Here is a 25,634-nt window from a genome sequence, read left to right on the forward strand (position 1 = left end):
TATTTTGTAAGTTAAAAAGAAATGAGTAAAGTTATATATGTAGCTGTCATTAACGCCGGCCTTTTCCACTAGTATAGTAAAGCAACGTCGTCAGATTTTTGCGGAAAGGAACATAAAAAAGAATTACGACACTCAAATATCAGGCTGACATTTCTTTCATTTCTTCTGCTAGCGCACATTTATCGCTCGTGGAAAGCAAAAACTACCAAAGGAAAATTAAATCGAGGAAACCCACTACATTCCACTTTCCTATCATCTGAAGTTCAAGTCGGAGTGTTGGAAAAAAAATCGAAAATTCGTGGAATGTTGCCGCTTACTATTTTTTCGCGAGGGAAGCAAAGCAGTGACATTACATTAATGTCGGCCTTCCCTCTACATAGACGTCAGTTCAATGCCTCCGTCCGCGTCTTCCCGAAGCGCGGCATACATAAAAGCTGCGCCTTATAAAGTTCAGAGATATGAGAAACGTTTAGCTGAATCAACATGCACACGCGTTGTACACATGCACACATGCTCATGCACACATGCACGCACCTTGTTTTCTTGATGCTCAGTGTTTTTCAAGCCATTCTGCTTCACTGTGGCCGTTTTTGTTGTCCTTTTTTCAAGGGTTCACTGATGTCGGCACGTAATCATAAGTCCTTGAAACGGGCTGAGGTTGGACTTTTGTATCATCATCATCATAAATACTAGGCCCATTGCAGGGCAAAGGCCCCTCCTATGTCTCTCCAATTAACCTTGTACTTTTCCAGCGGCGGCTACTCTATCCCTGCAGACTTCTTAGTCTCATCCGCCCACTTATCTTTCTGCCGCCTCCTGCTATGCTTGCCTTCTCTTGGAATCAACTTCGTTACTCTTAAGGACCAGCGGTTATCTTGCCTTCGCATTACATGACATGCCCGAGCCCACTTCTTCCTCTTGATTTTGACTAGTATGTCATTAGCCAGCGTTTATCCCCCGCCCACTCCCCATATCGGAGACGTACTAGCGGAGGCGTATACCGCTTTACCGGACTCCGGCTGCGTACGCGCACTGGCCCCACCCATCTCACAGCGCATGCGCAGGCGTCGTCCGGTAAACCGGTATACGTCTCCGCTAGTACGTCTCCGATATGTTAAGAACGTCTATTAACACTCAAGAACGCCGTCGCTGCTTCTCAACCAAGGGCGATATTATTCCAAAGAGTATCGGCGGTATCAGCCAAGCATCACACAACACTTTGGAAGACAAGGGTATGGAAAGAGGAAATCGTTGTGACGTCCATGACGGAAGTTAACAATCACCGAAACCAAGGAGCATAGGGGAGGTGTTTTTTTTTATTTGTAGATTTCATTAATGGGAGATTAATAAAAGCTGAAGAAAAAACAACCACATGGCCCCGGTGGTATCAGAAGTTACGACCTCCAAATTTCGCGCCAGGGGCTCTACTAAGTGAGCTACGGCGACGGCTGTCCAGTCTTCTACTTTTTGGGTGGTAATTATGTGTAATGTAACCGAACCTTGAGAGTGTTCACCAGCGCCACCCTCGTCCATAGTGGCGGACATAGTATGTCCAGTAGTACCGCGAGTGCCACGTAGGAACGTGGTCCAACAGTGAGGGCGGATGCTGTGCGAGAACCCTCTTGTGCTACCTGGGGACATAGAGGTAAAGGAGTGAACATTTGGAAAGCCAGTGGCAGGGCACCGATTGGTATCGACATCAAGGCCACGCCGAGGAAAGAGGACATGTTGAGCGGATTCCGAACGCCAGCTCGTCCATGGCTCAGCAGTCTAGAAAGCTCAAATTGGTCAGGGAAAAATGTGGACGATGGGACTGGAGGGCGGACATCGCCGCGTGAACCACATGGTCACCGCCGTCGACGATAAGGTGCATTCATATGGCGGCTACTTCACTAGTGATGACTACATCATCAGACATCCCATTGACATCCAGGTTCTCGACACAGCATCGCTGCGCTGCCTACCGAGCCAGAAGGAATCACACCCTGAAGGCGAGCCCTTCCATAGGTGCGGTCACACTGTTGTGGCGTATGGCGACAGCATTTACCTCTGGGGAGGCCACGATGGCAACGGGGCCTGCAGTGTCATGTACTGCTTTTACAACACGAGCCGTCCCAAGGTATGCGACCAACTGCCATGCCCGCGTGACTGCAGCTGTGCTAGCATCATAGGCGCCATCGACGCGGATGATTCCTCGCAAGACGTGCGCATCCTAGACTTGAAGAGCACGCTGCCGCAGCACCTGCACGCCAAGGGCCCGCCCCCACGGCCGCGATGCTTCCACTCCGCGTCGGCCATTGGAGACCGTATGTACATATGGGGCGGCCGTAGGGACGCCTAGGGGCCGTCCCGGGTTCTCAACGAAGTCTACTGCAACCGCCTGGCCTACTTTGACACTACCGCCGGCAGCTCATTGTCTCCGCAGGCGAACAGCTCGGCCCCTGTGGACAGATGCAGCCACTATCTTTTGTTGGTAACGGACAACTATACATACTTGCCGCCTACAGTCGCCTCCAGTAGACCTACTTTGGAAGCATCTACAAGTACAGTTCCGACAACTCTCGCTGGCGCGTAAGAAGATGCGAGGCAGCGCCAGTGCTGCTGTGTGGTCGCTAATCGGCTGTCTGCCCTTGGCATCCATCCAGTGGTACAATCTGCAGGAGAACTAATTTGTCTTCATGTAACATGTGTTATCTACTTGTAACATGTCCTGTGCCGTACACGTGTATGACATCGCACTTGCAATGGAGACTGTTTGCCTCCTGTCAGTCCTGCATTAATAACGGAATATCAGCGCCCTGCCCCAAGACATTAACGCGTTCTACAGTTGGTCGGTGTGCGAGAAAGACTCAGTTTTGCATTGCACATCTGATTTGTGCATGCACATTCAGTTGATGTGTGTTTCATGACTGTGGCGCATTCTAAGCAGTCTAAATAACGTTGATTAAAGAGAATGTGCAGGTATGCAGCATGACCTCTGCGCGCTTATTTCCATTTAATTTGGTATTTTCTTTCTTCATTATCAGCAGTTCGCTTTAAAGCTACGTTTGAGCCTGTAGTTTTGTGTTTACGTTATTTTTTCTCTTGTAACGGTTATGTGGGTCAGTACGTACATATTCATCGAGCACATAGAACAATACTCGACGACCCAAGCAATAACATGGGGGATTAAATTTTTTGTTTTATGCAGAAGGTTAGGAATGTACACAAGCACAGACATTGGCAAAAGCTGGAGGGGACACTTAAACTCCGCCTGAAGGGCATAAAGCGATGGGGTTAATAAGCTAATGACCATATATAGGGAACTGGTCACTCTCAACTTTACATTCATAGATCCCTGGGAGCCCTTGTACCACTCCTTGTGCAACGGTTAAGGGATGCGCCACTGCCCTGCAATGGCAGATACTGCCACCGGTGGGGCTTGTGCGACCCAAGTTGCTCTTCCCGGGCTACCTGTCGCGATCAGTCATTAATTTAACTTCCATCGTCCACGGCGGTGAGTTTACTCGCAATCCATTGGGTATGTTGTGATGACGCCACACGGTCACGTGACCTAGGTTGCCCACTTAGGTTGCTTCGCCGGGGCATGACTACTTGGTCCACCATTCGCCACCCCATTTTCTCTCACAAAGCCGACGACACTAAGGACGCCGGATTTTCCGCGCAACTGAAGCCTTGACGCTGTCGCGTTAAAATAAAGACGACGAAGAGGTCACGTGACGAGGGTCATGCAGGGCCCGTAGAAAGGTGCGAGCGGATAGCGGTGGGGAGAATCCCAGTCAGGAGCAGGGTGTTGGTGGCTTGCGGGTCGGCTGTTCGTGAAAGGGTGGACCTGCCCACCGAGGTGGTGAGGAGTCGACCAGATAAGTTTATTACGGAACAAGTATTCGTTCATGGCGCGAACTCTGCTGGGTACGACCGTACCGCAAATGTGTCGACCAGAGGAGAGAGACTGGTGAGCTGACCGTGACCGAAACGACCCTCCGCACAATTGTGCTGAGGGCCCGCTTCACTAAAAAGATTAACGATAGTAGATATTCTTTCTTGGTCACCAGCAAGCATTGGTGACCATACAGAATGCTGCTGCCACAGTACAGTGGTAATATTATTGCCGTAATACTACCGTATCATACCGTAATACCGTAATATTACCGTAATACAATGCACCGTAACAATATGGATGCGCTCAAAAAGGCAAACGTGAAAGTCTATGTATGGAATTGGTTATTCTCTACTTAACATTCATAGATCCCTGGGAGTCCTCATACCCCTCCTGGCGCCGTGGCGCAGCGGTTAAGCGATGCGCCACTGCCCCTGCAGGTGGCTGTTTCAATCACAGCCATTGGCGGGGCTTGTGAGACCTAGTCTGTTCTCCCCGAGCGACCTCTCTGGACCAATCATTTAATTAACCGCCACCTGCCACGGTGGGCACTTTCCTCACAATCCGGTAGACAGGTTGCCATCCGTCACGCTGGACATTTGAAACTATTGGGATTTTCCGAACGTCAAATTTTCTGCAGAACGGCAGCATGAACGCTGTCATGTTAAAAAAAAAATTCTCTGGTGACAAGCGCAAAGTAGCGACCGTAGTCACCCCCCCCCTTCGCCCCGAACTATGGCTACACCCCGCCACCTCCGCAACCTATACCCTATTACTACTCCTTTTCCTCCTCTACAAACGTTCTTCTTTCCAGCAGTTCACCGCTTGTGTCTTGACCACTCCCCCGCAGTGGGTATGGGCCATTTTATTTGAGGCCAACCATAAAACCGCACCCCTCGTACCCCCCTAGTGTCGCCACTGCCACCATCCTCTGCGTGGGATGAAAAGAAGAAGGGAAAGAAGACGCTCGTGCTAACTGTTCGTGCCTGCCGCCACCCGACCTGGACCTGCCTAGTCTACCAGCTCAGGTGAGCCGCCTTTTCCTCGTCCTTTCTGCTGTGTTTGTCTCGGCTACCGCCCACGGCTGCTCCACATCACGTGTGCCGGGAAGAAGCATGTACCACAGCGTCTGTGGCGTTTCAAGGTGGTCGTTACGGCCAGTGTACGGTCGTTACACGCCAGGATTCAGCAGTCAAGAGAGATAGCCTAGATGCGTGAATAGAACCATTCCGAGCCAGTAGACTTCAGCTGAGCACTAGCCTCTTTGTCCACCGTCTTCGCTCACCGAACAGAGATTTGTTCAAATTGCTGCGGCGGAAGCCTGAGATGTTAAGCCTAAAGACATAGCCACGCGTGGAAAGAGAACGCAGAATATGACCAGGTGCTTGCCTTCATAAGAGGTTCATGCAGTAGCACTATTGCAAATGCGCCCTCGTTTACAATTTCTCCATCTTTTGGGTCAGCCGGTGAACACAGGGCAGTAATGCGTCACATCGGGACACTTTGTCTCTGCGTACCTTATCCTCTGCGCGGTCACGCAAAGCAGATGAAATCAAAGGGCCAGACTCGTTTGAACATGGGAATTAAACCATGTCAAAATTCCCATGAATTTCGATGGAGGCGAAATACTAGAGGCCCGTGTACTGTGTGATGTGGAATTTGCGGAAGAAATCCTAGGAGTGGAATTTGCGGGAAGAAATATGTCTTAACCCACTTGTTAGGAACTGTAGTCTCAGTGCAAGAATTGGGTAAAATCGGCTTAGCCCAAACGAATGTCTCTAGCTATATAATAATAATAATGGTAAAATAATAATAATAATAATAATAATAATAATAATAATAATAATAATAATAATAATAATAATAATAATAATAATAATAATAATAATAATAATAATAATAATAATCTTTATTCATGCCTATAGGTATGAAAAGGAGTCGAGGGAAAAAGCCACAAAGCTTGACAGGCCCTCGACCCCTGGTACACAGACATCGGCAAGCAGGGTTTTTCTTTTCACAGGGTTCTTTCCTGGCACGGCACAAGCGTACTTCACAAAGACAATATTACATGTTTATACAAAAATAACACTCTGACAAAAGAAAACAGGAATAGATACACAGTTAATAAAACCAAGAAAAGAAAGGATGGTTTGGTTTGGTTTGGTTTGGTTTATGGGGTTTAACGTCCCAAAGCGACTAAGGCTATGAGAGACGCCGTAGTGAAGGGCTCCGGAAATTTCGACCACCTGGGGTTCTTTAACGTGCACTGACATCGCACAGTACACGGGCCTCTAGAATTTCTCCTCCAAAGAAATTCTAGCCGCCGCGGCCGGGATCGAACCCGCGTCTTTCGGTCCAGCAGCCGAGCACCGTAACCGCTGAGCTACTGCGGCGGCAGAAAAAAAAAATAAAAAAAATTGGAAGGCTTCAAGAACAATCCTCTCTTGTTATAAGCCGGAGTAAAGGAAAAAAAGTTATAAACGTGATTTGACATAATGTACAAAAAGGGCCTTAGAAGATATGACACTTAAATCAACGTTGTTGTTTTGCAGTATAGTGAGGTGTTTTGGTAGTTGATAGGATAGCATTTGTTGTCCATAATTTGTCCTCATAGACACATCGCTGTTTCACTTTATAGTACACGAGGCAGCCGATAGCCAGCCGGAGAGATGAGATAGGGACTTTGAGTTCTATATTACTAGTGCCATCAACACGCCCCAAGGGTTTTCATATGCCACTGTATGTACTATAAACCTTCATCATTAGCAATGATCCGCATTTATACGTGCTTCCTTTTGCAAATGTAACTGAGCAACAGGTTCTCGCTTCTCAACCGCATAACTGAGCCTTTACGGCATTCCTAAAGACCGAAAAGTGTCAAAAAGTGAGGACAAAGATTCACCCTAATTTACATACATTCAGAGCTGAAGGGCTGCCATAAGTGCTTCGCTACGCGGCTAAGAAACAAATCACTATTGCCCAGTACATCCGGGTTTCAGTCACAGGGAGGTTTGGTTCGAGCACTCGTCTGGGGTTTCTTCCCTCCCACTGCGGACATCGGTGTTCAAAGAAATTTCAAGGAAGTCAGCTGGGAGGGGGTCGTCGTGTTTGGCGCAGGACAGGCACAATGGGCGAGCAGTCGTTTACCTTTTTGGCACTGCATCAAATCCGGCTTATAACTAGAGAGGATTGTTCTTGAAGCATTCCAATTTGTATTGAATGGGGACATTAAAAGTGTCGTAACCGCTGGAGTGCTGATATTGATGGTGATATGGTTCCCTGTCGCCCCAGCGCCCCCTGAAGAGGGCCACAAGTCTGGGAGATTTTTTTTCTCGCTGTGCATTAGACAACAATGCGACATATGCGCGTATTTTTTATTTTCAAGTAAAAGAGCGAACTGCACGAGTTGCACCGGCCAATTACTGTCTGTTGTTTTTGCTGTGTTTAGGAAGGACCACTAAGTGTTTCCTGAAAGATAATTTAAATCCACTGCAGTATGCCAATGAAGATGTGTCCATGCAGCATATACTTTGTCCTCAGACGTGTTATTAATTTTACAGCACTGCTGTAGTACGCAGCTGAAAGCAATAATTCACACTCTAACGTTACTTGTAATCTTCTTGACTTAGACAACATAGCACTAATCGGGACGTCAGTTATTCTAGACGTCGTAGCGAAGAGGTCGGGAATGCATACCTCGTTTTTTGTATGCATGTTGACAAAAACAAACTACGGGATTTTTCAAAAAGCCTCATCTAACGGAGGGACTTGTAAGACAGAGAACACAAAAGTAAAAAAATACTAATAGTGACCTGTTCTCCCGACAGCTTCGTCAAGGAATAAACTACCGGCTTACGTATCTCCACACAGTGACTGCCAGACATGAGGTAAGTGCTCGTCGTGATGTAACACGTGCGCAGAGTCAGATCTGCTTGGTTGCGAAGGAGTGCGAAGGGTGGTAGGGGCGAAGTGAAGCAGCTCCAAATAATGTAAGGAGAAGGTAAAACGAAGTAAAGAAGCGGCTTGTGCCGATCACGGGAAGACCACGGACGTCTTCTCGACCATTTGGACTCTTTCGCAGGTGATAGTTTGCGAAGGACTGCTCGCCATCCTTCGCAGGTCGTGCGATTGCGCTCAGACTGCGCAAGCTTTAGGCTGAGGGGCCGGCATATATCACGAAACGCCAGTGAAGTAAACGTTCGGACTTCGATTCGCAGGCCCTACGCCGAGAAAGATCCCCAGCTCAGCGCCGAGTCCCGCCTGCGGTGGATGACCGCCGCCGCGCTGGCCACCTTTCTGCTGCTGAGCATCGCTGTCACAGTGTTCTTCATGTATGCTGGTAGGTTCACTCCGTTATACGTAAACCCTTCGTCGTATCAATACCGCTCCAAACGGCTCTTTTAAGGCCTGGTCTTGCACTTGTGGTGAAGGTGTAGGAAGTGTTAGCCTCGCATTGACAATGTCGACAATAGCTCCACCTCTCTCTCGTAGTCAAATGACTATTGTGCCTCTTACCACTGCCCAAGAAGGACAGATGTAAACTATTTTCCCTTTAGCCGATCGCCACATGATGTGCTTCCCGTAAGGAATGGTAGTCATAAAACGCGACTGTGTTGGTCTATTCGGCAATCACCAACGCCATCTGTTTGAACTTTGCCACAGTCTCGGACGAGGCATCAGCGAACTTCCCCTTCTCTGAGCCCGGATAAACTCCAGCAAGCACTAATTCTTTGCAATAAAGACACAGCCTTTAAGCGCCATCTACCAGTGTTTAAAAATCCCAGCGTTATAGCCAGCAGTCATCTTCCCATCCTGCCCCAACCTTCTATACACTGATTGTTCTTGTGTGTATTGCAACCAATTCTTCTCTATTTACTATGTCTATTTGATTGCAGGTTCCCCGATGTCAGCACGCAAGTACTCTCATTTACAGCAATTTTAATCTTAACCGCGCGATTGCGGTCGCACCTCTTCTGCCGGGTTGTTTTTCCGTGAGCGGTAAATTGAAACAAAAAAAAAACCGCAGAGTACAAGGCTGAGTTATTCGGACTGAAATACCGGTTCAGGCGGGAGATAATCAATTTAGTTAATTACGAATGGGCCTCAAGGAGGTTGAAGAGATGGTACCTGTAATTACGAGAGATATCCGCTATGGCGGAAATTTCGTACTGTACAGAAGAAAAAAAACCCAGAGGAATGCAGGAACGAAATTACATAAAACGTTTAGATAATGTATAATAGTAGCTACGAACGAAACGGCAGAAATTCCCAGGTCTGCTTAGTAGAGTGTTACAGGCGAAAGAGGAAGCAAACACAGATAATTCTGTGATCAGCGTTAGATAAAGCGAAGGACTGCCGGGGCCATGCACCGATACACAGACATACTACGACTACAGTGTGCATTCAGGCAAATTATCGCTTCTCGCTAGGACGTTGTCTTCGATGTTATCACTGCACTTAATAGGGTTGCCAGTAACACCTGTTACCGGGAGATGTGGTCATTTCTCGTGTGCCTTATTCAGTTGTGACGAACACAGCCATCCATCACGTTTTCACAAAGCGCCTTGAACGACACTCTCCGTCCGACAGTTCAAGACCTTTTAACCTGGAAACACCACGCTCTATTATACGCAAAAATATATTTCGTGCTCTTCTTTTCCAGCACCACCACTTCGCTTCGCGAAGCCTGCCTCGTCAGATGCTCCGCTCAGTAAGTTCGGCATACAACGGTTAACGCTTACTCGTCTTTACTTTTGAAAAAAACAAAAGAAAAACCCGTAGAGAAAGCCTGACAAATTTTCCGCCGAAGTAGATTACTGCTTGAAAGAAGAAACCATCACATCGTACTTTCTTATACCTTCTGAGTATCTGGAATAATTTGAGTGCGGTAGTTTGCGCGTTGTAACTTTATTCCTTAATGAAAAGGTCTGCCACCGCCGGCCTCTTCAACTTAATTCAGTGAAGTGTACTTCTTTAATTTGCAGAAATAACGGCCCCGATATCACTCTGCTTCTTATGAGGCTGAAATATGACTCCTTAGTCTGACTTCACCGCGGCAGTAGAAACTGATCACCTGGAACTCCAGTGTTCGCAACGTTGGATGAGGAAGTTAATACACGTCGCGTTCTGTCTCTTCGGATGGGTTGTTTTACCTGGAGAACAGCTTTAAATGAAGCTAAATCCAAGGAATTTCGTCTAATCTGAACCTCTTTTTTGTTCATCCGTGTATATGGAATATTATCTATAGATGTATCGCCACGTCACAGTTCAAGTGACGCAGTATGTCACAGGGCACCCCGCCTTAAACTATAGACAGATCCCTTATCAAACTGTATTCTGTGTTGCTTGAATTTAGCAGCTGTTCCCCAAGAACTGCTAAATAAATGCCAGTTTTCTTCCCATTTCAGCTTACAGAGAAATAGAAGAGGAGGTGAACACAGGTAAATTGAAATGAAAACATGGCAGTGCTTGTTGTTCAAGACATGGGTCAGTGTAGCGCCATGTCTTCCTTTCTCAAAAACGCAAAACGAACTAGTCCTCCAACATACGTTACTGCAGTGTAAATAATAAAAATAATTGAAAATTGATGCATTTCAATTCCTGGCCACCCTGTGCGGTTTTATAATTCGTCACTTTTTGTTTTCTAATGCTTACGAACTGAGCTAAGCTTCATGCCAACCTATTAAGCGTTAACAACCATTCTTCTTCTTCTTGTGGGGCTGTCACTTCTACCACTTATTTTTCAGTTCTAGCACTCTGTGGCATCCGCCGTCGATTAGCCAATACCACCAAATTTTCTAATTACATTTCTCCTCCCTCCGCCTTCAGCTGCACATTTCCCGTCCACGTATTATCAGCGCCATTTATGCGTTTTGTGCATTGCGGCTTCGTAAGCGAGATCATTGCCACCTGTTGATTTCAGCTGTGGTACAACTATGCTAGCTAAGCATGTCATAAATATTACGCGGGTGAACGGTGTTTGAGAAAATTAGAAAACACATTTCATTTATGTTATGATTTTCGAAAAATAAATTGAAGCTACTACAGGCCTGGTGTATACTACAGGATAATACAGTATACTGCAGGATAGTAGTATAAAAACGCACCGCAAAGACATCGTGAACAGTCTTGTGCTTAGGCTTTTGCTGACATTCTTGCATGAGCTTCAATATAGATCCATTGGGTTATTTCACATTATGATCCATGATCTTAATGACTTTAGTAGGGGTGTATCAACGCTTGGCCACATCTCTGTTCATACACACTCTCAGTTGTCGGGCGCTTCTTCCTCTGTTTGAAGCAGCGAAGAAAGAACCGTTGGCAGCTGCCGTCGGTGATATCTGAATAACAAGGTGAGAAACCAAACCAGCATTAGTGTCAGGAATAAGCTATAAGAATGCAAGTGCCAATGGGTATTGCACTTGGGTAATATTGTTGTGTTTCAGAGTTCAGGGTTAAATGAATTGCAATACAGATGATCTTGTTTCTTAAATGACTGAAATCTTGAGACTCGAACCAGGTAATCTCGCTCAGCCAGTACAGAGTGGGCACTACAATGCATTGGTAATGCTTGTGACGTATCAAGCGCAAGAGTTGCTCCGTTAACTCCACTTTTCTTAATCCTATTCATTTCCTTGAGGCTTGCTGCAATGATTTGGTCACCCTTCATCAAGCAACTCGTCTTTGGTTGTTTTTGTTGTTACAAGAGTCACCATTGTTTACGTATGAAATTTTCATCTCCTCCGCACAATTGCAGACGCGCCCAGGCACGGAAGCAAGTGGGTGACCTACTGTAAGTGCCTTTACCTCAGGTTCCTGGGCACAGATACGTGCTTAATGCTCGATAAACAAAGCCGTCCTGAACTACACAATCTAAGTGATTTTTTCGTTGTTCTGGGAGTAATGACGACCATTAGTTTCTGGAGACGAAGTCTGTTCAGTGAAAAAACAGTGCGGGATGAAGCAGTCATATTCAGATTTCAAGGACTAAATGGTTTATGGTTTATTGAGGTTTAACGTCCCAGAGCGACTCAAGATATGAGGGACGCCGAAGTGAAGACCTCCGAAAATTTCGACCACATGGGGTCCTTTAACTGACACCGCACAGTTTATGGGCCTCTAGAATTTCGCGTCCATCGAAACTCAACCGCCGCGACCGGGTTCGAACCCGCGTCCTTCGGGTCAGCAGCCGAGCGCCATAACCACCGAGACACCCCGACGGCTCAATGACTATATGTTTAGCCCTCGGTAGCGAATAGACGAACTGAGAGACCAACGACATCATTTTTAGTCCCCATTTCCTTACTCTCCTCCGCTGTAAGAAATGAACTTTGATGAACGCTGTAAGTAATGAACTCTCTTAGAGAGTCTCGTTAAATCTCGTACGGTGCCCGGATGCTTCGTTTCAGTGCCCGGATGAGTGGAATTCAGTGCCCGGATGTTGGCTCTCGGTCTCGGCGTGACGTCACTACACTGCCGACAGCGGGAGCTAAAAATCACGAGGAACTTGAGCGGCTAAAGTGTTGAAAGGCGAAAGCCTGAGTGCTGCATTCTGCTACGCGATTGTTCACTGCAAATTGTGTTGGTGCATTAATTAACTGCCAATTAATGACGCTTAAGCTTCGCCTTTAGGAGTGGAACGCAACAGCGTGTTGTAGCGGTGCCACGGAGTCCAAGGAAAGCCACCACCCATTCGGCGCAATGCCTTGCCCTTTGAACGCAACGCTTTTTGAGGAAAGGAAATGGGGCTGTAATTCTGTCATCTCGGTGGACACCTGAGCCGCACCGTACAGGAAGGGAGGAAGTGTGAGTGAAAGAAGAAAGAGGGGCCGTAATGAAGAAAATGAAAATTGTATTTGAGGAAAGGAAATTACGCAGTAACTGTCTCACATATCTCAGTAGACACTAGTCGAAAATTGTATTTGAGGAAAGGAAGTTGCGCAGTAACTGCGTCACATATTTCAGTGGACACCCGTCAAAATTCGCGCGCGGTGACGTCACGACAACTTGGACCAATCCGGAATGCGGACAAATACGCCTTGCTCGTCGGTAAATTGGTTTTTGAGGAAAGGAAATGTATGTGTCTCTCATATCTCGGTGGACACCTAAACCTCACCGTAACGGGAAGGGAGGAAGATGGGAGTGAACGAAAGCACCGCATTCACTAGACGCACCTTTGTTCATTCCAAACCATCGAGCTGGCATGGCGGAGTGGTAGCGTGCTCGACTCGCACTCCGGAGACCGGGGTTCGATTTCCTAGCTCAGCCAATTTCCTACTCCGTTTTATTTATTTATCTGGTCTGACTAGAAAGGTTAGACTAATTGGTTAAGTAAGCAATTAACTAAACTCAGTCAAACTTACTTCGAGCATCACTATACGATCTCTCTAATTGGTTGCGTGGTTAGAAGCCAAAGCCCAATTGGCCCCGTTTGAAATTCGCGCACTGTGACGTCACGACCATTTCGACCAATTGAAAAGCGTGACATTTCTGTCGACAGCTCCTGCTTGCAACGATGAGGCATTAAAGGCTTCCGCCTTAAAAGCATTCCATGCTTAAAAGGCCAAACTGCGCACATGCACCAGGACGAGGTGCTTTGCGCTGTTTCGCCTTGATAGTGTATACGATGCTGATGTATACGAATGTAAACTATTGGCAGCACAGTAAGAAGTAGATGTAGTTAAAAACGAACAGACAATTTGCAATGATATCTGGAGGCTCCGCAGAGCTCAGGTTTCACTGTTATCTGTACCGACGGCCTTCGCTCTGCGCTGGTGCTGTTTTGTAGTCGTACTCCAGGCATTACGTACACTACGATGGTCGAAGATTTAAAGATGTCCCGAGCACAGTGTTCGGCTAGAAGTTGTTATATATCTGTTTTCTGGAATGGGCAGTCCGCTCGTCGTCCGCACCTGGCATGACGTCACAAGCATGTAGCAGCAGGTGGTGAATGATGGAATAACTGTATGTCGGTGATGTACTGGTTATTGTGAGTCTATATGGGCTATGGCGTGTGTTTAAAATACACATACATATGCTCTATCAATTAGTGGCGCATATTTTTCATTGCGGACGCGGCACCGCCTCAACAGCCCTTCACGGCCGACTACAAATTAGCTCGTGACATGGTAGCTAAAGTATCCACAGGAAACACTTTTTCTTCCTGTCGATGGAAGACCTCAGCTTTACCCTCAGTATCGATCCGAACAATTGTTTCTGTATTAATTAATCGTGTCAAGCCACAAGCTTAACCATGGCAATCTTTTCGTTCGTCTGCGACCTCAGACGACTCCCCGATTAAGGTGACGCCCAACGTACTGCTGTGCGCCACCAACGGTCGGGGAGCCGCAAGGCTGGGGGAGGCCCTGGATACCTACTGCACACACGTCATCTACACCGGACCGATGGCCATCGAGCGCACTGAGAACAGCGGGAAGCCATACGTCAACATCCAAGGTAAAGGGCCTCGGCTATTGCGTAATCAAGAGTCCACGGGTGTTCTGAATCACTGATTAGTAGTTTGAGGACAACGCCAATAGTTTTACTTAAATGCATTCACCTTTTGCTTGAATATATCAATTCATTCTGAGGTGTAGATCAGTGAGGTTAGAACTTGCACATATTGTTTATATTTTAAAAGGAATCTTTCCTCGATTCAATATTTTACCCATCTAGTATTGGTCGAAACCGCCTGTGACGCCAGTGAAATTAGCTCTCAAGCAACGTCCTTCCTACATCCTGTTCTCAGAGGCTAGGCCGGCCAAGCAGGCACAATTATATTCGCGCACATTACCCACTCGCCCATTAAAAGAGATGCTATTTAATTAACAACGCTTTTGAAACTCGGCACACATGCATCCGTTTCCTCCCTGGCACCCGTGTTAAGCTTTGCTTTGCAGTGCTTCTTTTACATATATCTATTTTCTTTGCTCTTCATCGTTAGCTCAAGTGCTTCCGCTATCTCCAGGACAAACCACTCTGCGGGGGCCATGTTAAGACTAGAATATAACCGTGGGCATGCTATAAGCCCAATTCAGGCAGACCAACCTACTGAAGAACGCGTTGGTTACCTTGGTGGACTCTACGGGCTATCTGGGGTAGGCTTTGAGCGATTGCCTCTTTTAGAAGCCAACTGGCAAAGACAGACGGATGCCCCGACCTCGCAGACCGCGACGGCTACAGTGTGTTCAGCGGCCTGAAGAAAAATCACGAGCGGTTCCTGTCGTTCCGGTGGAAGGCCTCCTCCTGGAACGAGGGAGACGTCCTGCACGCGCTGGTCGTCTACCTGCGCTACTTCAAGCTGCGTGGTGTCGAGCTGCTCATGGGGAGCCACCTGGAGAGCACCAAGTTCATCCGCTTCTGCCAGGTGCGCCGGGAATTCGCGCCTCAGTGCACGGCCCACGAAAGAAGTTCGCCTTTACGTCCAATGGGCTTCGTGACTGAAGTTCCCCTAAACAAACCACCTGCTAAAGCTGCTGTTTCTGTTGCCAGATTTTTCTCACAGCGTAATGTTCTGAAAGCTACAGCTGCGCTCTCAGAGCTGCGCGTGGAATACCCTTAATGTTGGGCTTTTGATAAGGCAGCATACGATGCTTTTTAACAACAAAATTCCCTACCCTGTCCTCTCGCGCTTAAACCTCGCCAACTGGAGGTCTATTTTCGTGAACCCGCTAACGGCAGGCTTCATCTACAGTCGATGGCGGGGGTTAAAATAATCGCTGGGAAGCCCTTTGAAGGCATTCTAGCGCGCGTAAAATTCCCACAATTTAAACTCTCAACTGAATTCCTGTATGCTCATGACGTGGCTGACATTTGGTAAGCCATATGGCTTACTAAGGAGTGTGTGTGGGGGGGGGGGGGGGGGGGGGGGGAGCGATTCGACAGAATAGTGCGCAGGAGGCGTAGCGTTCTCTGACATTCAGGGACCGGATTTCTAGGAGCAATAAGAATCACGAGAAGGCTTGAATTCCTTTACGCACCTCTGGATTTTTTTAAACCTATAGATACAGCTGTTGGCCCACACACAGATAAACTACAAAGACATTGACGACCGCTGCTACAGCGAACAGCGAGAAAGCTTACGATGATTGTTTTCATCTGCGGGAGTTTTTGTGTATTCAAACAGCTGGACACCTCTGATCAAGTGGCGATAATCGACGATCTTGTACGCTACACGCCGCTGTTATTGTCGCGAAACACATGGAGGCGCAGTGGTATGCAATGCCTGGAGGCGCCTTCACGGCTCCATTAGAGATTTGTCTCTTTTTTTTTTGTCTCTAATGATATCCTGCGCTGAGGATCTACTTTACCTATACCTCCAGTTTTCATTGGCGATAACGTGGCCGTTTCGAGTGTAGCTTCTTTAGCAATCTGCAAACAATAACGCCGTTCGCTCTTGCAGCCTTGTCTTCTCAGATCGTCTTTTTCTTTCAATTTACGTGACGTTTGTCGCAGGCCTTCGTGCACCAGATGAAGAACAACGCCAGCCTCATCATCAGAGTGCAGAGGACGGTAGACCTCACCAGGGGACTCTTCGAGCGGCTGGCCAGGCAAGTGGCTCATTCTGCCACACAGCCATTCTGGATCCTTCAAACTCTTGCGCCCACTTCATTCTGCTCCAGTACACTCTAACCCGAGCTTCCATGTTGTTAAGTCGTGCAGATGCCCATGCCTTTTGCTGTCAAGCACTATGCAAACAGAAGAGAACTCTGGTTAATTTGTACTGCAGAAACTACGCAACAGATCTGAGATGAAGCGCTTTCCAGGCTCGAACTGGGACTTTGACCAACTTGTGAACACGCTTGCTGTATACTCTGTATAGTGCCGTCATACAAAACAAGCAGCCTCTTCTAACCCCCGAACCACGTACCAGGACAGTGTCTAACACCCTAAGGAAGATCACTGCAAAGCGATGATGCTTTCCGCGTATTTTAGTGGGTACTGGTATGACTAACAGATCAGTCATTTTCCTTTAATTCACGAAACTACCCCCCCCCCCCCCCCCCCCCGTGAATTCGCTTTAAAAAAATGTGCCTTCTCTAAGTACTGCTTTGAACGCCACAGTCGCTCAGTGCTTATTGCGCTCAGCTGCTGACCCAAGAGACGCGGCTCGCTCCCGGCCGCGGCGGTCAAATTTCGGTGGAGGCGAAACGCTAGAGCCTCGTGTACTTTGCGATGTCAGTGCACGACAAAGAACCCCAGGTAGTCGAGATTACCCGCAGCCCTTCACTACGATGTCCCTCATAGCCTGAGTCGCTTTGGGACGTTAAAGCCCCTATAAACCTAAACCTAAGCACTGATTTCTTTCAGCTCAGCCTGAATAATGTTCAAAGCGTCTTCTAAAGTCTGAGCACTGCTATCAAAAACATTTTCACGTTCCCATTCAGGAAACTGCACACACGGCTTAGCTGAACGCAGAAGCTATGAGAACCTCTGAGTCTACTTGCGCACGCAGTTTCGCTGTACTTATGGGCTATTCAGCTTCTGGGATTGCCTTGAGGCGCATTCAAGAGCAGGACCCCACGCGCCGATGTGACCACTGCATACTCTGCACAGAGGTGGCGCATATTGTTGCTTTCCGACAATTTTTTTCCTCTCCACACAATCCGCAATAACTGTCCGTGTGCGCAGGCTGCCCCAGTTCCTGGTCCTGCAGACCCAAGTGGTGCAGATACCGGGGCTGCAGACCAGGCGCTTCCCAAACCCCTACCAGCCCTTCGCCGGGTCCCACACAAGAGACGTCTACATGGTGAGTATCCTGCCGAATGCGGCAGGTGCCCTTGGAAACCGTGAAACAAGAATGCTTTGCACGGCAAAGTTGAGTAGGGATCGAAGGTGCTGCTAACTTACCATTTTCATATGAAATACTATGGGGTGTTTACGTTATATCGTAAGGGGTGTGACAGTCATAAGTTCCAGGTCATTGTGCATTCATGTTAGACATGAGAGTCTCCTTCGCTGTAATATCGATCCCTTTAACTACGGCTAGCACGCCCCGTGTGCTGTGCGCACTCAGCGCATGTTAAATAACCCCAGTCTTTCGAAATTTAAAAGCAACCTTCCACCACTGCGTTCCTCATAGCCCGTGTGCATTTTTGGACGTTAACTGTCGCATACCATACCATCATCACAGTTACGAAAGGTTAAGAAAGTATCAGCCGCTTTGGAAAAACTGTGTCTAGACACATAGGAAATTAACTGCGCGACCCTGCCCACCAGGGAAAGTCGAAGCTGCATAAATACAGGAAAAACGTGGCTTCAATGGTCTTTTTTTATGGTAGCACTCCCTTGCCCTATATGCCGTTGTCGTGGAGGCTCTGGCCTAGCACTTTATGGTACCGGAGTTGACGTTGCTTAGATATGTTAACATTCAGTAGCAGAACCACGGATCATAGAATCAGGCTAACTACACCGGTGCACGTGTGGTTTCTTGTTTGATGCAACTGTTAGTAATATATATGGGACTACTATGGCAGCTGCTGTGTGTTATGCAATAAACTACAGTTGATTATTTCTGCGCACACTCATGCTGATCCCCCAGAAATGCATCCTTGAAGCCTGCATCAAACCTGTTGACCCATAAACCAGCACTTACGTCTTATGCATATGCAGCGACAGCGGCTGTGGCAGGTGCACCCGTGGCGGCGCCACCTGCACGCCGACAACGTCTGCTTCACCTTCTCCATGGCGGTCATCAAGGTGCGCAAGGGACCCGTGAAGAACGCCATGCTTGGCTACTCCTACACTGGCCTCAAGGAGGTACGAGGGCGGTTCGTTCCTTTTATTCTGCGACAACATAAGAAACCCCTGACTCACAACCACCGGCGGTTTCAAACTTTGCAACCTGACAACTGGCAGGTGACACGGCTGGTGCACGGATGTGCCACATGTTATCGGTGGTATACGAATGCGCCAGCTGCGACCTGCCACAGTTTGGATGGGAGGTGGCAGAATGGACGAAGAGAAGTCCCTTCTCCTATTCTAGAGGAGGAAGACCAATGGATGGCTACCAAGGGAAGGACCCTGTCACGTGTGAAGCTTAGAGCATGGGAGATATAGCCCTGACCTGCCACCTGCCGCGGTTAGCAGGTGGCAAGGTGGAGATAGGGAAATCCTCTTGTCCATTTGTGCAGTCTTTGTCAAAAGTAACCAGGCTGCATGGTTTGCTTCTAGCTCGTACAGTGGAGCCCTTACAGCTTCCCTGAAGCTTAAATGGTCGTTAAAGGTAAGGACTGGGGGTCTTCTTACCTTTCAACACCTTTTGATCTTTAGGAAAGCCACAAGGGCTCCGCTATACGAGCTGCAGCCTGGTTACTTTTGACAAAGACTGTACATGTGTGGTCCTGCATGGCAGCTCACAACGAGGTTCTTATGCTATAGTATTGTCACCACTAATGTTAATTAGTTGTCCACAGTTTTTCTTTTTTTGGACTGCGAACATCTTAGCTAGGAAACTGGTTCGGAGTGGAAACAAGACTTCAGGCCTTTATCACCAACGAAGAGATGGATGCGGCGTCACATTTACTTCCGTCGCAGAAGGCCTGATCAAAATTCAGGCCCCTCAATCCCTGTCCTGTACATCTCATTAGTTCGGTATCACAAGTGAGGCAGGGACGGTGGTCCGATCTTAACCTCAAGCTAAAATTAGTACCGGCGTCACCAGTTGCCTAATGAGGAAAATAGGCCTGCCTCAAATCACTTAGGTTTTCGTTTCAACAAACTGTCTCTCGCAGCCCTGCCAGCAGACGTCCATGGAGAAAGGCGTGGACTGGAAGGCCGTGTCACGATTCCGGGAAAACCGGACCATCTATTACGCATACGACAACAAGCAGACCGTCACCCACAAGGTACGCACGGGGACAAAGCGCTCGGGCAGGTTTCAACGCGATTGCTTTAAAGGCCCCGTTCTTTAGATTACCTGGTGTCGGCGTTGTGAGGGAATAAATCACGGTCACGGCTCAGGCACGTTCTCCCAAGAGATCAACCTAGGATGCCGGCGTGACACCTAGGTCACGTGACCTTGAGGCATCATCACAACCTGCCGACCGGATAGGTAGAAAACTGGCCGCCATGGCCGGTGGCAGTTAATGATTGGTCGCTCGGGAAGAGCAACCTTGACCGCACATGGCCCATCGATGGGAGCACGTGCAATCGTACAGCAGTGGCGCGTTGCTTCACCACTGCACCACTTCACTATGAGGGGTATGTGGACACCCAGGAATCTACGAATGTAAATTAGAGAAGGACCTTCTTCAGATTTGCCCATTACACTACCGCTTCATACCTTTAAAGCATAGCTTAACTGTCGTCTCCAACTTTACATTTGCTAAATGTGTAACGTCCTCTGTCTTTTTAGTATATCAGTGCGGCATCTACTGAGCTACCAGACACTGCTGAGGCGAAGAAGATTACGACGCGTATGCGACTCAGAGCCAGCTCTTCTGCTTGAACGTTATGGACACAATTACGTTCCGGTATGCTGATGGTGACGGTGTAACAGAAGGGAAGATCCAAAGAATTTAATTATATAGCACCTAAAATTGAGAGGATGAAATTCTTTTAGGGAGGGCATTTGACGCATGTACAGGATAAAAGGTGGTCTGTTAAGGCAACAAAAGTTAAACCAAAAGAAGATAATCTATAGGTAGCACACAGCCAGGCCGGGCGTTTGCGTGGGCAGGGAGGCCTCGATTCGTGGAGGACAACTAAATGGGTATCCGGAGATTCCTTTTTTTCCTGCGTTCCATGTAAACGGGAAGATGCTCATGATGCGTAAGCGGGATTGTCAGGCTTTTCTCGAACGCTCCATCTACGTTGTAGTAGATGAAGCGTAACAAACGACAACGCACAAAAGTAACGTCGGGACATGCGCTTTGTGTTCCCGTCGTTCCTCCATTGTGCTGTCATTTCTTGCGCGTCATCTACTACAAGCTATGCAGCAGCTTGCCCAGCAGTGTGTTTTGCTCTACCTATACTTGAGCTCCGCCTGACGTCTCGGGCGTCCCCACCTGCAGCTGTGGCGGCTGTCTCACGAGTTTCCCCGCTACTGCGTCGCCGCCTACGACGTGGAGCGGGACGACTTCGAGGACGTCTGCCCCAGGAAGAGCGTGCCGCTGCTGCGCGTCGTCCGGAAACTCGTCACGGCCATGCCGCAGACGAGAGTGGAGTGACGACGACTGCAGCGCCACCACCTCCCGGCTCTCACGCTGTCCGGGAAGAACCGTCGTGTTGGAATATATTCCACACACTGGCGGCTTGAATAGGCCGAGCATCAATGAGGGCCTGCAAATGCGGCAACTAAAATATACTGCGAATAAAAGTTTTGTCTTCCGCTCTTGCCTGCATGCATTGTATTGCATAACATGCAAAGATGCGCTGAGCACTTCTTGTCTGTGTATATTTGCAACCAGAAAAGGTTTACTGCTTCAGCGTATGTAGCATTGCCGCCGCACTGGAATCGCTTCAAATGGCAACTTGCCTCAACGCAAGTCGTCTACTCATCCCTCTACCATTATCCCTCCTCCTCCTCTCACATAGTTTCCTACTATTACCTAGAGGGAAAGCTGGAGGCGCTGCACTTCAGCCACCATGGACGCCCAAAGCATCATGGGGCGGTGAGCTACTTGTTGCGGGACAGTCTTAGTTTTTCGGGAACACAAAGTGGCACAATTAAGACGTTTAATTCTGCAAACGCTGTTCGTGTGTGCGCAAACGACTTTCGCGCGAACGCAGTGTGCAAAACCCATACTAGTGAAAACTCGACGATACACGACGCCAATAAAATGTTTTCACTTCTCCGAAATGCCATTAAAAACCTTTTAAAGTATCTAAGCAAAAACATTTTTTTTAAATCATATTTACTTTTAAAAATGAGCCTGTAACGAAATATTACCTCTTGCAGTGTTCATTACTTCGCCAATAGGAAAGCTAGACATCTCATATCTTGGGCAAACTTTGCATTTACATGCTTTTCTGCTCGTTTGTTGCAATTCACAGGCAGGATATTGAATGTTAGGACATTCGTAGTTATCTAACAGCTTTGTTTTTCTATTATTTTTGGCCAAAACTTGTATTTCTGTATTTCTGCAGTCGGTAGCTCACCGCCCCATGATGCTTTGAGCGCCCATGGTGGCTGAAGTGGCCTCGAAGGGCCTCCATGCAAACTCCCATAGACGGGCTGCCAGCTTTCCCTCTAGGTAATAGTAAGAAACTCTATGTCCTCCCAAGTATAGAACACCCCTTGTATAAGGACTGAAGAGAAGGCAGCCTCAATCACTCGACCACACGGATCAGTTTCCCAACGCCCGCCCCAGGGCATTGCAGTTCTTACTGGCCAGCCGGCCGAGCGATAACTCTGCCACGCACTTTGCCACCGCTGGCAGTGGCCAATCCGAGACTCGCATGGAGCACTCCCGCTCCTATCTAGATTCTCTCTCGGGAAGTATAATCTGTGTTGCTTGAGTTCACCGCCTGCTCGAAGAACTGTAAAATGCCATTTTTCTTCGCCTTTAATCTGACGGAGGAATCGAAGTGACTGCGAGTACAATTGCCAATGAAAGCAAAGCAATGTAAAAGACAGCAATGACAGCGTAGCTATATACAGGACAACAATGGCAATATAAATAACGGAAAAACAGGCGCAGATATGTGAATGATAATTACGTGAGCAGCCAAAGCGATTTTACAACGACGCGCTTGATGTTGTCTTCTAATGCGCTGGAAGTAATCTAATCTTCACGCCTGACTAATCAATATTACTAAGAAGAATATACTGCTGGATTAAGGACTCACACACTGATACTCAACCCAAATTCTTTCTTGCGCCGTCCGCCAGTCACCCAATGCAAGCGAATTTCCTCACTTCGACACGTCCCGCCTTCAACTACTACTCGCTTCCGTTGGTACGAGCATTATAAGCGACAGTTTTGCGTATCAGGTGTCCGTAACCAAAGTCATATCCTCCTCTTGTTTTCAGCCCTGATATATCACGCTAACTAAACTCGTCAAATGTAACAGATGTAGACTCTGTATAGAAACCATGAAAGTAATACATCGTTTATTGTGTGTGCGCAGGCAAAATTCCAAGCATGATGGGAAATGAAGTAGAATCCCACCCCAGAGCAGCATAGAAAAGTCTTCTGCGTAATGTTTTGCAGCCGTTCTTGCGTGGGCTTTGATTTGAAGCCATTTTGTTCTTTGCTTGATGGTGAATTTTCACAGCAGAGTGAAAATGTCGTCTGGCAGAAAAGTAGAAGGCCTGCTATGAGATCACTCACTGCAAAAGCTGGCCCTTAGAATAAAAAGATAATTCAGTGGGTGTACTGCTACATGAGCAGGTGATGGAATGAATTTTCATTCTCCATTGATTTGTTTATGCGCTTGACTATGCATGTCCGGTTTTATTGGTTTGTTGGTTTATGGGGTTTAAGTGTCCGGTTTTATTGTTTTCGGCGTTGATAATTCACGCTCGCTATTCATTTCAATGATGCGATATTTATATATTTCTCGATAAATCACATTTTCTATATTTATACAAAGTAGGAGTCGGCAATCAAGAAATTCCAATAAGGTAGAACTGTTATACTTTGGCCAAATTTTATTGCTTGAAGGCTGGTAGTTAAAAACATTCGCGACCAATTTTCATCGTCTACTCCTCACTGGTTCACCTCCGGAAGCGAGCCTCACGCACAAGAACTGAATATTTATTTTGGTATGGTACATCTGCACGTCTCTACAGTCATTAACCAATCAGAACAACACTACATTTCAACGCGTGGCATAATCCGTGGAAGTTGTTGCACAGTTTACACGAAGAAAAGAAAATTATTGGCGACGTTGAGCCGCGGCCACCGCAACTTGAACCTTCTCTTGCAGTTCGCACTTCACCATTTGGCTCTTGCAGGTTCCATTCGCGGAGCACTCGTCCCCACAGCACATACCAACCGGTCCTTGTGACCTGACTCCAGTTATCTGGAGGCAACATGGAAATAAAGAAAATATTTGAATGAAACAATAAGGCGATATAGTGGGTTTTTCTGTTGTATAAAACACTATGGTAACACTAATATCTGGTTTGTTAAGCAACACAATAAATATGATTTATACAATTCAAATAAATCATAATTATATATACCAGCACAGTGGCTCAGTGGTTATGGCCCTCGGCTGCTGAGCCGAAAGACGCGGGTACGATGCCGGCCGCGGCGGTCGAATTTGCATGGAGGCGAAATTCTAGAGGCCCGTGTACTCTGCGATGTCAGTGCACGTTAAAGAACTTCAGGGGGTCGAAATTTCCGGAGCCTTTCACTACGGCGTCCCTCACAGCCTGAGTCGCTTTGGGATGTTGAACTCCTGTAAACCATCTTTCACACTATAGCATATACATTTTACTTCACGACAGCGTTTACAGAAGTGTCGAGTTGATGTAGTCGTTAAAGTATCCCGGGCGGTAGAAATTTCTCGCGCCTTTCACTACGGCGTCCCTCATAGCATGAGTCGCTTTGGAGCGTTCAACTCCCATAAACCATCTTTCACATACAACATATACATTTTACTTCAAGACAGCGTTCACAGAAGTGCCGACTTGATATGGTCGTAAGAAAAATTCTTTTCTTTCAAAGACCGATGTGGAGGTTGGCCAACTCAAAATTAATCTGCCTCACACGATTATCCTTATATCGTGCTCATCTTTTATTTATGTAACCTCGTTGTAACACGAACAGTAGCACCGCAAGCCACAAGAACCCGAATTTAAGATAACAAGGTCGAGAGGCATAAAACTAAGAAAGAAGCTCAGTTAACAAACCCAGCATGGTGTGCCGTTTCGAAACAGCCCTTGTCTGAGATCAAACATGTGCAAGGAGACGTCTTGTCCCTCGCATACAGACACGCACGACGTGACAGGAATCCCGTCCTGTGAGGGTGGAAATAACAATGCAGTAAAGATGCAGTGCATATTTTGTTTTACTTATTTAAACAGTGCCTTAATCCAGTACCAAGTCGACCTTCGTTAAAGAAATCACACAACTTGCCTTTGGTGGACAAAAATATCCGCAGCCAGAGTAGTCTGTCTGTGTGGGTAACCCAACGAGGACACCTAGAAATTAAGCAACTTATTCAGTAGCAGGAAATTAAGTCCAGATATCTTGGACAGCATTTTTAAGTGCGCGGAAACTGTGGAATACTGTAAGATACTGTTGCGAGCATATTTATCAGATCAGAATAATCTAACCTTCTGACGCGTAGCTAAATCAAGTTTTTTGAAGTGTGTCCTGTGCTCGCTTAGAGTAGTTAAGACTCCCGTAGAAAAAGAATTGGGGTGCGTTATTAACAATACTTGTGACGTCACTGAAATATTGTAAGATGCTGTTATGAGCATGTTGTTGGGAATGCTTTCATCTTCCGATGAGTCGCAAAATCAAAGCTTGTCCTGCGCTCGCACTCAGTAGTTAAGACTACCGCAGAAAACTATGTGGGTGTGTTTATGAAATGAAAAGCTGAAAACAATAAGCGTCCCGAGATGGGATCATGGAATCTTACGGTATGCGGAAAAATTGCATTCATAAGCAACTTCCCGTTAAAAATTTGGAGGAGACACCTAAGCTCCGCTGTAAGGGTATGACGCGATAGAGTAATAGGTTAACTGCCATACATGCAGAAGGTGATTCTCTACATTATATTCATAGATTCCTGGGAGTTGTCATACCCCTCCTGGAGCAGTGGTGCAGTGATTAAGCGATGTGCCACTGCCCTGCAA

The 25,634-nt window shown here is 47.2% G+C and overlaps 3 protein-coding genes across 6 annotated transcripts in view; all 3 read left to right on the forward strand.

Moving 5' to 3' along the window:
• LOC149348566 (uncharacterized) overlaps positions 1 to 25,634 on the forward strand; it is a 237,716-nt gene that overhangs the window by 166,318 nt on the left and 45,764 nt on the right. The window lies entirely within an intron of this gene.
• LOC149348569 (uncharacterized) overlaps positions 1 to 25,634 on the forward strand; it is a 216,527-nt gene that overhangs the window by 112,269 nt on the left and 78,624 nt on the right. The gene's annotated exons all lie outside the window — the stretch shown is intronic.
• On the forward strand, positions 1,808 to 21,048 carry LOC149348574 (uncharacterized). Its single transcript, XM_089586062.1, has 12 exons — positions 1,808 to 2,306; positions 4,791 to 4,908; positions 8,098 to 8,219; positions 10,288 to 10,320; positions 11,637 to 11,672; positions 14,165 to 14,335; positions 15,046 to 15,245; positions 16,334 to 16,428; positions 17,510 to 17,627; positions 18,491 to 18,637; positions 19,612 to 19,725; positions 20,893 to 21,048. The coding sequence occupies exons 1-12, from the start codon at positions 1,808 to 1,810 to the stop codon at positions 21,046 to 21,048; spliced, it is 1,809 nt and encodes a 602-aa protein (XP_089442188.1).

This window comes from Amblyomma mixtum, chromosome 4 (assembly GCF_055824585.1).
Source record: "Amblyomma mixtum isolate Tamu chromosome 4, ASM5582458v1, whole genome shotgun sequence".
Taxonomy (NCBI): domain Eukaryota; kingdom Metazoa; phylum Arthropoda; class Arachnida; order Ixodida; family Ixodidae; genus Amblyomma; species Amblyomma mixtum.